The following is a 12,547-nucleotide window of genomic DNA, read 5'->3' on the forward strand; positions in this document are numbered from 1 at the left end:
CCAATATGAATTGTACCGTATGTAGATAATATCATAGTTGATATAAACATTAACATAAATAAATGTAGGCGCTAGAGTTCGTTTGGTTCATAGATTGGATATGATGGGATGACTCATCATCGGATTATTAATCTTGGGTTGAGTCATCCTTAAATTAATAATCCCGTCATTAAATTAATAATCCCGCCATCTAGTATTTGGTTGGTTCTAGATTGAATAGCATATATTGAGAAATAATCCTATCATGTGTTTAGTTGGAAATTGAATGAGATAAGATTACTATTTTAATGACTAAAATACCCCTTAATTTGTAGGGTCATTTTAATAAAATAAGTTAATGATTTATAACTTTTTTAAAATAAAGTAATTTGAGACTTTAGAAATGTAAAGTCAATCAAGGATTTTGATATATAAAAAATTGCATTCACTCAAACTCAGCCAATTCAGGCCCTTAAAAATATGTTTTAACCTAATTTTTTAACTAACTTTAAAATTCAATTAAATAATGGGCCACATTTTGGCTAAACTATGGATAAATTGAACAAAATTCAACCCATTTAAGAGTTTTAAACATGCCAAGCTCAAGTTCATGTAGAAGATTTTTCTTTGAGCGGAGCTTGGGTTTATTGAAACCCTCGTTTGCAATGCTCAATTGATAAGTTTATGTATTATATAGAATTTGGTTGAGAAAATAAGATTAGTAAGGGCAATATAATCCTTTCATCATGATGTAACTAGGGGAAATTAGTTAAAAAAAAGTAAATTAATTAATAGGGGTAAATTTGTCAAAAAATTTAAAATAATGAATAGGGGCAAAATAGTCAAAAAATTTAATATAATTAGTAGGGACAAGTTAGTCCATTTATTATCATATTATTATGCGAAAGTATAATTATATAATATTCAATATGAATTTGTATCATTCGCAAGGACAAATTAATCCAAGTGTGTTTGGATATAAAATTTATCCCAAATAATATTTCGCTTGCATCATAAACACATTTTCCAACCCACCTTTTTATATTTTCAACCACATTTTTATCTCACATACATCACATCACAAAAAGTGCTACAGTAATTATTCCAAATAATATTTCAAATAATACCCTATCCAAACAAACCACATGTTATGTTGGTAGTAGGGTTAAATTAGTCAAAAAAACTTTAAATTAATTAGTATGGGCAAATTAATCCATTCATGTTATATTATTGTTTAAGGATAGGGTTATATAATTATGAGAGTACAAATTTATATTATTTATAAGAATAAATTAGTTTAAAATTTAATCGTCCTACCTCTTAGTCATCCCGCGATAACTAAGACCACCTCCTCCGTGGAATTATTTTATCCCATGAATGGGGGATTAATTCGGTTAGTTGGAATGTGTCATTTCGTATCTAAAATGCTATTAGGATTTAAGAGCAGAACAATCAACTATTGATATATAAAGTACACAATAATTTAATGACAACAAGTCACCAGTATAAAAGATAAATGACATACAAAATTTAATGTAGGTCGGCCCCATCACTAAACCTACATCCATAGAAAGAAAATCTATTTTTTATTATAAGAGAAAAATTGTATACAAGAATACATCTTGAACCCAAATCCAACCCTTGTATACCATCTCTCATCTCCTAAAAATCGCCTCTCATCCCATGTATAGGGTTACAGGTCGCCCTTGTGTGTCTCTTGTAGTATATCAACTCTACTTATTTATAAACTACATTATTTGGCCAACATTCAAATAATAACGGGAAATAACTGCTAATTCCTAATCTAGTTTAGAATAAGAAAAACTCCTATTCCTAAACTTATACAAATAAAAAATTCTTTAGCTACTATTTTAAGTAATTAAAATCAATTAAAAAACTAGTTACTTATAAAACAAAAAGGATGCCTAAAAGAAATTAACCAAATTTTCTAATAAATACAGCCAAACATGCAATGATAAATGATGATTAATTTAATTTTATATCATCCCATCAACCAAACGGAAAGATATAAGTTTACAATAAATGTTCTTGACACGTTAAACTTTGTGTCTTGCATTTAATCTCGTCTATCCAATCTCAAAACGCCTCATCTCTCACCTACAATTGCACCCGGGTGGTAAGACTGCAGAGGACTTCAATCCACCAAAACCATGGCACAGAAATCAATACAGAACTCGAAAGGCACATCCATTGTACTGGTTCTTTAGTACGTGGTACTTTTTTACGCCTCATCTCTCATCTGTCTTTTCACGTCTCCTCTTCTTCTCCACCAAAACACACATTACACACACACACACCCTTTTTTAAAAAGTCTCTAGTCTAAGGCCTCTTTCTTTTTTTCCATCTTCCCAATCGCAACTATATGTTTTTTTTTATTTTTGTATTTTTTGTTCTCCCCCTCTCCCCCTAGTTCTGCTAAACAGTTTTAAAAATCCGTGATCCATATATTAACTTTTATTAAAAAAATTTGGCTTTAGGATTACATCGTTTCTTGTAGGCAGTTTCAAGTCGAGAGAGGTAGTACTTAGTTTTTTCTTTTGCTTTTTGCTCCTGAATATCACTGCTGTTATTGCTGTTTAGTTTTTCTGTATCTTTTTTTTTTTTTTTTTTTTTGTTTTCCAAAAAGAAAGTTTTGTTCAGGCAAGATGTCTGGCCCTTTGGTTCAGCCAGTTCATGGCATCGTCAAGGAGGAGGTAAAGACCCACACCCTCGACTTTTTCATCCTTGATCTATTATGCACTTTTATTTCTGGCCCTTCTACTATGTGGTTTCTACTCAATCCATGGTACAATGCGTTTCATGGTACAATCCTGATCATGGACTCATTTAATAGTACAATCCTGTAGTTTGAGCAATGGCATACGGATCAGTTATCCCAGAAGCAATGTTGTACACTATACTCAATACGTATATTGGTTTGATTTCAGTAAGAAACTTAAAGTTCTTATTTCTATCAGCCCTTTAGTATATTGCCATATATTGATGAAAAGCCATGTTTGGATGCGATGAACATGACCTCTGTTGCCAATCGAGAGCGCTTAAATTTTCAACCTGGATCCAGCAGTCGAACGGCTGAAGTTGATGATACTGAATATTACACAATCTCTGGGACAAGGCCGTATTTTGATGTGATTCTTTCAAGAACACATGTCACTCCTCCATATCGATTGGTAATGTCTTTCTTAGCTGAATTCATATGCAGCTAGATAGTGATAGAGAATGTTTAGCAGACTATCAATTCATTCATGGCTATACAAATGGTGAATGTTGTGATGTATTGAGCTTAATTCATAGATAAAAACCAAGTAATGATTTCTCGGTTTCCTCTAGACTTAGTGACTTGGTGATTGTTGTACATCTTGTAAATACTCATGGAGGCAATTTAAGTCGAAGATACTTTGATGGTATTGTATCCTGGAAAGCAGATAAAATGATCAAGAATTTGTAATTTCTTGCTTTCAGAACCTTCCCACTAGAATGGTGTCAGAGCTTCCTTCTAAGTTAGTCCCTATGGTTCTAACTTCCTGTGGCAAGACATGGGAGACGTTTTACCATGGACGAGGACGAGGCTCAACCAAAAGATTTGGCTGGAAAAGATTTGTAATTGATAATGATCTGAGAATGGGAGATTGCTGTTTCTTTGAGCTCATGGAGTGCAGCACGACGAAAATCGTATTCAAAGTTATCATCCTCAGAGGTACCCTGCCTTTGGGTGAAGGAGCTGGAGATGGTGACACTCCGGAGACTGCAATCTTCATTGAATAGAACAATCCATTAGATTTATCACTACCTGTGATAGCTATTGGATCTTTCAACCATTTAGAGCTCCCACGTCTATTTACTGATTATCAGTTTATCACCTTTTCTGGATGCTAAACATTTCATGTAACAAAATTTCTAGATCCACCCGGATGAGACCTGTGAGGTAAATTCATTTGTTTTTGTCATCTGTCTACACTTGGTAAATAATCTGAGAACCATCTAACCTGACAAGTCATTTACGGCTGAATTCTGAAAGTTATGAGATGCTTTGGCTTGCTACTGCAAATGCCTTAGGTTGCCAAATATTCAGAAAAAGAATTCGCAGATGCCCTTTTCAACTAATGATCCAAAGACCTCTGTGTCTCTGACTTTGTCTTGGATCCTTAGAGCTTGAAGCATCTTGACATGAGAAACAACAGGGACACAGGCAATTCTGCTAAGAAAACGTTGTTCCTGAGATTGCCATGCTACATTGGCTGGCGGCATGTTTTCTGTAATGACCAGGGCTTCTGAGATGAATACTTGTAAAGTTGTTCTGGAAGTATAACAGTCTTGGCACTAAATTTTCAACCATCATTATTTTGTTAATCTACCTGGGGCATGTGAATAAGAATAAGCTGTGGCAGGCTGAATTGGCTGCAATTTTCAGCTTCGCCTAAAGAGCAGGTTATCAGACATTGATTCAGAGCCAATTCTGCAGATAGTTGCCTCTCTTCTCCCCTTCAACTACTGATAGGCTATTCAAATCTTCTGCTTTGTTGCTGGTTGTTGTGTATCATTAAAATCTTCATCAATTTGAGCTAATGCAAGGATCCTCATGCGAGGTTCGGACAAGAAATATTTCAAGCCATACAAATTTCAATTTGAGGAAATATCACTATCAATTGCCTCAAAAATTGCAACCAATGATAGCTTTTGAGAATTGCAGAGAATCCTCTCGTCGAGTCAGCAATGACACCAGCTGTTTTGCAACTTAAATAAAATAGGAACGTTTCATACGACAACTTAGCTACAAGTTATGGACACTTTCCAGTTCTTCCATATATTCTATTTTCTAAGACAAATCCTCTCATGTGTCAAAAGAGGATTTTTCGGACTGCCAAGTGGTACTGAAAAGCCAAGGAATTTCCAAAAAGTGCAAAATAGTAGTGTGAGTGGCTCATGTGCAACCTGTTTATGGATTTTGGTGTTGCCAAATTCAACAGAACTCCTAATTCCAATAATGTATTGTGTCTAATTTTCAATAAATTACTCTGGATTCGTTTGATAAAACTCAAGTCTCACAACTGTAGTCTGAATCCATTAAATTATTGAATTGTTAAATATTAAATCTAATACATTTAAGTGCATGTCACATTTAGCAATAAGTGAATAGGTTATCATTTTATTTTTTGAGTAAGTTTTGCCTAAAAAATTCAGTGCTTAAAAATTTTTTTTATTATCAAACAATTTTAATATGTTAAGATCCGAATCTATTAAATTTGAATGTTGAATTGGGCTATCAAACAGGGGCTTAATTAAACTAACACTCTGTTTGTAACCTTATCCCTAACGCTAAGGATATGTGCCGCTACTATAACTGAAACTTATAAATGCTGCAAAATATGGTTATGTATCTCTACATTATGATTTTCATGTACATTTTTGAAATGCATTGTTGGAGTTGTACTTCAAATGTTGAATTTGCATTTTGCTCTAAAAGTATGGGTAAACTTGGCAAAAGCCTTTTTAATCTTGGAGTTGGTATTTCCTCAACACTGAAGACACCTATTTAACCACTTAAAACTCACTAGGTGATGGTGGATTGATCTAAGCTATATTGATCAAATGCGCAGAAATGTGAGCAACTGGTACGTAGAGAAATAAAAAGGTGTAACTTTTTCTTAAACCTTGTGTGCATCCAAATGAATTTTTGTAGACACCTACATGTTGGTGTACACTTATATATTTACATGTATATGTTTTTTTTTTTACTAACCTCATAAGCGGGAGAGGGACGTCACCCCCTTCTATTATTAAAAACCACAAAACAAAGTTACAAAGACGTTTATACATGTTTACATGTATATGTACACATATCAATTTGACAAATTGGCTTAAATAATTGTTGAAATCCAATCTCAAACTCAGAATTATCTCTCCAATTGATAAGCAATGTAGCACAATTTAGCAATCTAAAACGGTAGTTATTAAATCCGAACCAACTTACTGGTTAATTAGTTAATTTGGTGAATTGACCATATAATTAAGCTGGTTAATGATTTCACTAGACAAAAATACTAGGTTGGCTTTTAATGGACTGACTGTTCAGCTAGGATCCCAACCTAGTTATTAAATCCGAACCAACTTACTGGTTGATTAGTTAATTTGGTGAACTTCTTAGTAGCAGGGTGGTTGTGTGAGTTCTAGTCCCACATCGGGGAAGGGGTTGGGGATTGCTGGGTAGATAAGTCTCCTGGGGTTGCTCCAAGAGTTGCCGGCTTTTGGAGTATATTCTGGGGTTTAGGTTTGTTGAGTCAGTAAGAGTCAATGACTTCTTGACAGAAAAAAAAGTTAATTTGGTGAACTGACCATTCAATTAGGCTGGTTGATGATTTGACTTGACAAAATACTAGGTGGCTTTTAATGGGTTGACTAGTTCAGCCAGGATCCCAATCGGTTTCAGTAATTCGCTAGACCAGTGTATTAAAAACTGGATCGCTCCAATCGGTTCAACCAATTAAATTACGAACCGGTCATGGTTCTAATTCAATTCTGCATTTAGTCCAAAAAGTCAAAGAAACTAATCAAACTCGGTTAAGATTCGGTCGAACTAATAAAAACCCAACCTTTTGAACTTGCCTCTAGGGGTACAGGCAATCCAAGTATCTCGCAAGCTATTCAATCAAACGCTCGACCCAAGTTCGGCTTCAGGTTGAAGCCACTCGAATAGACAGTCAATTCGAGTTTAAACTTGATTTTTTGGGTAATTAGATATTTAGTTCAAACTCGAATAGGCATTCAAAGGCTCAACGAGCCAATTTGAGTAATTAGATATTTATTATATATATATATATTAATGAATTTACTATTTTAGGTTTATAAGTTCGATCATTTACAACATTTCATCCGTTTCTTATAATATTAATCAAGGCTAACATACATTTCATAAATGAAATTTATAACTCAAAAATCGCAATAAGGGGAAAATTGTACACTTCAGTCTTATTCAGATTTCTGTATCTCACATAGAGTCTTAGATCCTTCTCTTCAACAATTACGGGCTTGTTTGGAAGTGAAGTTTTTGACCAAGTTTTTTAGCTACTAATTTTTTAACAACTTTTGCTACAGGAACCCCAAAAAACTTATCAAAGTTTTTTACTTACACACTTCAAAATAATATACAAAAAACTTTCCCTTCAACTTTTCTTCTTTTTCCTCCTCCACCCAACCGGCCACCACTTCCACCACCGCTTCCGACGCTGGTAACTATTCTGGCCAACTTTTGCCGACCTTTTTTTTTCTCTCTCTCCCTCCCCTCTCCCTTTGATCGATATGTTGGTTTTCAAAATCTCTTTTTTCTTTTTTTTTCTTTCTCCCTCCCCTCTTTCCCTCTGCATTTCCCCGCCACCTTCCCCCTCTCGTAGCTTGGGGAGCAGGAAATTTGCAAAAAAAAATAAATAAATAAAATTTACACTCGACTGTTACTGCTTATTCTGTCGGCAAGATAAGGAGAGGAGAAGGAGATAGAACATTGGAAAAAAATCATTTATGTTGTGCAAAACTTATGTGCAAAACTCAGGTGGCGGCAAAGGGAGAGGGAGAGGGAGGGGTGGCGGGGAAGCTTTTGCAGGGGTGGGAGAGGGGGGTTGCAGGCAGAGGGGTGGCGGGGGAGCTTTTGCAGGGGTGGGGGAAGAGGTGGCGGGGCAGAGGGGAGGAGAAGGGGAAAGGGAGGAGAGGGGTGGCGGGAGGCGGCATTGGTGGAGTTGTTGCTGGGGGTGGCGGAGGCAACGGGGAAGGGGGAGGGGGAAGGAAGAAGAAGAAGAAGAGAGGAAAGAAAAGAAAAAGGAAAGAAAGAAAAAGAAAAAGAAAGAGAGAGAAAAAAAGAAAGAAAAAAAAAAGAAAAGGAAAAAAAAAGTTTTTCATCCTACAAAAGTTTCTACAAAATTTTTCGCCTTACAAAAATTTCTACAAAATTTTTTCAAAAACTTCTACAGTGCACAACAGTAAAGTTTTAAACAAACTCCCAAAAAACTCAGGTTCCAAACAGGCCTCCATCTTCTTCTCTTCATTTTGCAAATCACAGCTCCGTCTTCTTCTCTTCAAGACTTAACTAGTAACACGCAACTCTTCTTCTTCTTCAGCTGCTCGAATTTGCAGTCGGTACTGGGTAACTTGCGACTAGTGACTTCAGCTTCAGTCGAAGGTAGAGCAGCAGAATCTTCCACCCTAAATGAGACTGAGCCACTTTCACCACCTGAGCTCTTAAGTCTAGAAACCCTAAACTAAAATGGATGAAATTGGAGAAATTTTTGGTACCGTAAACCATAAATGCAAATTGGGGGTTTTCAATGTAGAGAGTATTGCACTTCTGGGAATTGAGAGGAGTTAGGAGTGCTAAGATAAACTGAATTTTCTAGTGCATGTTTGTATTTTTGGAAGTTTGTTTCCTTTGTTGAAGGGAATGAATTTTTGCTGTTTCTGCTATTTACTTTGTTGGTGTGAATTTTCTAGTACTACATTGGATTGGAAGTTTATTTATAAATGGATGAAAGGCTTGAAACAGATTGATTTTGGAGCTTACAAAACTGTGCAATAGCAATTGCAGAATGCAGACTGCTTCCGGAAAAATTTTATCGAGTTTGAGTATCTTCAAGTCCTCGAGCTTGATTATCTGGGGCTTGAGCACAATTGAGTCGAGTTTCGAGCTCTGCAAATATTTTGTCAAGTCAAGTTCGAGTTTGCAAATTATTACTCATTTGAGCTCGAACTCGAATATAGTGTTACTTGAGTTTGACTCGGTTCGAATTCACCTTACCTGCTCCCACTAGATTTTTTTTTTGTTTCAATGTTATTCAAAATCATTATACTAGGGTCAAGTTGATCAAACCATCAGTTGAAAAGCTCGATTGGTTTACTTGCCGATCCGAGTTTCAGAACATTGAGTTAGACTTAAACACCCCAATTTACTTTTTTTATTTTTGGTAAATAGAAGATTTTGAATACAGAATCTCTACTTAGAATCACTTCTCCCTTAACACCCAACCTACCCTCCCCCAATACCCCAATTCGCATAGTAGTAAACCAAAATAATATATTGCTAGAATTTATTATCAAGACACCCATTAGAATTTCACACTTTGAAATTTGTAAAGAAGATTAAAAAAGATGTCATAAAAACTAAACAAAAATTAAATTCTACATTTGGAAGTTGGGTGAATTATTATTTAAACTATTTTTTGTTTCAAGTCTCACAATAATAATATGCTATAACTTCTTTAAAAAATAGTTAAAATTTATTAGAACATATTCTATTATTGTCTTTTCCACATATCTCGTATCAAAAATTACTAAATTTTAAATTTAAAAAATATTATACTGACCCGTACATTCAAGCACCCAACCATAATAATTACGCCAGTAGCCCATTGGTCTGCCCTTCACTTGTCAGGTCTAGGCCCTCAATCCTACCACTTTTAGCATTCAATAGTATTGAAGTTACAGAGGTTCGTGCGGACGAACGTTTCTTGAACCTTTAAACACCCTTTTGTCTTCCTTCCCACCTCATTAGCTTATTCTCCGAGTCCAACCAAAGAGAAAATACACACAAAACACACTCTTAGCCGAAGAGCTCTCTCACCTTTGCACATCTGTAAGGCACAAAGTTGTTGCGGTTCCTTTATTTTCAGTTTATTAAAGTAATCAAATGCGGCTATGGATATTAAGAAATACTCCATCAGTGATGTTGCATGCTTTTATTTAGAAGTTGTAAAACAATGTTTGATCTTTTTTTCCCCTTCTAATAGGGATATCATTGATGAATGTGATGTGATGTTTTGCCCATTACTCTGATAATGCTCTGTTTTCTGGTAGTAAGAAATTTAATCTCTGCATGTGTCCGTTGTTGCTCTCTTCATTTTGCTTGTTCTTAGTTACTTCTGTTGTTAGTCAAGTCAGTTTCATAATTGAAGACACTCTTTTTCTTATTTTTTCAGTTTCATATTTTGAATCTCATAAAAGGGTAAAAAGGCCGTATCTTTTTTTTTTTTTTTTTTTTCTATTGTCCGATATAAAATGTAATGTATGTATAAGATTAAAACATGTAAAAGGCCATGAAACAGAAAAGGCAATTAAAGAAGTGAAGGGTAATGCCATTAACAAAAAGAAATTTTATTGTTCAAGGATCAAAAGCCCAACTCCTCCGGTTGGGATATTATCCAAAATAAGGCCAGAGGATAAATCTGTGTAACTTGGTTGTAAAATTTAAATTTTGTACCAACATAAATACGCAATTTAGGGGTTAGTAATAATGTCAGAGTTGTATAGTACAAATGCTTCTTGGTTTTGAATTTCGATAGGTGCTTCAAAATGTCTTGTTAGTATTAATGCTCTCTATGTTACTGCAGGCGGTTCAAATTAATCTGCAATGCTATTGTGTTTTTCACTCTAGTTTATTTTTTTAATTCTACTATGAATCAGGAACATAAAATAAACAAGATTGTAGTGGTTTTCCTGATCTTGTCTTAGTGGATCCCTGAGAAATCAATGAAAAGAGAATACTGAACTGTGTTGAAGTAGAGATGTCTAATCAGCTGGTACAGCCGTTTCTTTGCGCTGTCAAGGAGGAGGTATGCACCCTTGGTTTCTAGCATTTCGAATTGATGAACGAAAATTTTGTTTTGAATAATTACCACTTTATATTAGGCATGATTGTACTGTTTGGCGTGCTATGAAGCCTATGATTACCAAAACAAAGAAACATGCCAAAGAAGTTGGTCTTTATTGGGCTAGAAATTTATCAAGTCAAAGAATTTCTTGATCTCTTTGATGCATTCTTGTAGCTCAGTTTCTTTACCAGTTACAGATCATGGTATACATCTAAGAAATTTTTGGTCTTTTATTTATGTCAGTTTAATTTTGTGAGTCCACGGTATCCCTGTAACTTGATGTAGAGCTCAGTATTGCCTCTAATGATGATTGCAGAAGTGGTATAATTCAATTAGAAAAAATTTGAATTCAGGATTTGTCATAATTAACTTAATTGATGGTAAGTTGGCAGAAAGTGAATGTCCTGTGTACAAGGACCAGGTAGTGGAATAGGATTGTTTTTTACTTGCAAAAAGTTGAAGAATGATACACATTTTATTAATGTTTAATTCATGTGGAATTCTTAGAGGTCAATGTAGTGAAGAAAGTAGCATTTCTTTTCCCTGGAAAAATAGGTATTGTAAAGTTGATATTTGGATAAAATGCATTGTTATGATGCACTTATTGCATTCAACATATCTCTGTTTTGTCCTGTGGAATGCCTTTAACTTTGATGTTTATTATTCCTCGCAGCCCTTTATGACAGACTCAGACACTGATGAGAAGCCATATGTAGACCTTATTAACTCAAAATCTGTGCCCAGTGGAGAGAACTCACAGCTTCTGTCTGGATCAAGTTCTGGAATGGCTGAAATGGATGATATTGAATATTGGACAATCTCTGGGAAGAAGCCGTATTTTGATATAATTCTAACAAAATCACATGTTGGTCCCAGATTTCAACTGGTAATTTCTTTGTTAGCTAAAATTAGTTTCCATTAGATACTAGTAAAAGATTTTGTCCCGCATTGATTTTTTCGTTTCAAGTTAGATTATGTTGAAATCTACGACTTATCTCAAGAAATTCTAATTTGTCACTCTCAGTTCCTTCCAACCACAATTGTCCCAGCGCTTCCTTCTGCTATGGTCCCTGTGGTTCTGACTTGTTGTGGCAAGAATTGGAATACAGTCTATTATGGAGACAGGACAGGCAAAAGGTTTGGCCCCAGCTGGAAAGAATTTGCATCAGATAATGAGCTAAAGACTGGAGATTGTTGTTTCTTTGAGCTCATGGAGTCTACAATGGCACAAATCAAGTTTAAAGTTATTATTCTGAGAGGTGACCTGCCAGTCCTTCGTTTTGCTGAAGGAGATGGTGAGACCCCAGAGAAAGCGATCATCATTGAATAGAACCATCCGTTAGATCTACAGATTTTGTGTTTTGTCATGATGTATCTCAAGCTTTTGGGACCTCAACTTATGTGCACCAATATGCACAATTTCTATAAAGCTCACTCTATATCATGCACTGCTTAGCAGCTTTGAATATATAAACGTTTTTGGTGTAGGATATCAATGCCATGGCTTGAGTAATGTATAGTTTGTTGATGAGGAGGATCTGGCCTGGGGTTTATGTTGCATTGGCCTGATTCTGCTCTTGTTGCAATCTAACTTATGTCATCTTGTTACTGAGTTCTGCAAATTTTGGATTCCTTTGCCTCCTGATATCAACATCTATGACTCGACAAAGGTTTCTGTAACATGATATGTAAGGTTGATGCTATAATTTGACAAAGTACAACTGCAGGTTTCGACAATTATGAAAGCCTCGAGGGATCATCAGTAATAATCTACCCTAAAGTTTTGTAGAGGTTCCATTACTATGTTCAGGTGACTTAGCTAGTGGCTTGATCTGTAGGAACGGTCTTCTGAGCTCATGATATTTGAGTTTGCATTTGCGGGGAAAATAATTATACGGCCTTCCAACTATGTGAGGAAG

At 35.3% G+C, this 12,547-nt stretch overlaps 2 protein-coding genes across 2 annotated transcripts; both read left to right on the forward strand.

The window, feature by feature from the left end:
* The first annotated feature begins 2,057 nt into the window (after positions 1–2,057).
* LOC113706600 (B3 domain-containing protein Os04g0386900-like) lies at positions 2,058–4,009 on the forward strand. The gene is made up of 3 exons (XM_027228532.2): positions 2,058–2,693; positions 2,958–3,170; positions 3,463–4,009. The coding sequence occupies exons 1-3, from the start codon at positions 2,646–2,648 to the stop codon at positions 3,763–3,765; spliced, it is 564 nt and encodes a 187-aa protein (XP_027084333.1). The 5' UTR covers positions 2,058–2,645; the 3' UTR covers positions 3,766–4,009.
* Positions 4,010–9,445: 5,436 nt separating this feature from the next.
* LOC113705225 (B3 domain-containing protein Os04g0386900) lies at positions 9,446–12,228 on the forward strand. Its single transcript, XM_027227010.2, has 4 exons — positions 9,446–9,613; positions 10,441–10,589; positions 11,302–11,514; positions 11,653–12,228. The coding sequence occupies exons 2-4, from the start codon at positions 10,542–10,544 to the stop codon at positions 11,956–11,958; spliced, it is 567 nt and encodes a 188-aa protein (XP_027082811.1). The 5' UTR covers positions 9,446–9,613; positions 10,441–10,541; the 3' UTR covers positions 11,959–12,228.
* Positions 12,229–12,547: the final 319 nt, after the last annotated feature.

This window comes from Coffea arabica, chromosome 8c (assembly GCF_036785885.1).
Source record: "Coffea arabica cultivar ET-39 chromosome 8c, Coffea Arabica ET-39 HiFi, whole genome shotgun sequence".
NCBI classification, from domain to species: Eukaryota; Viridiplantae; Streptophyta; class Magnoliopsida; order Gentianales; family Rubiaceae; genus Coffea; species Coffea arabica.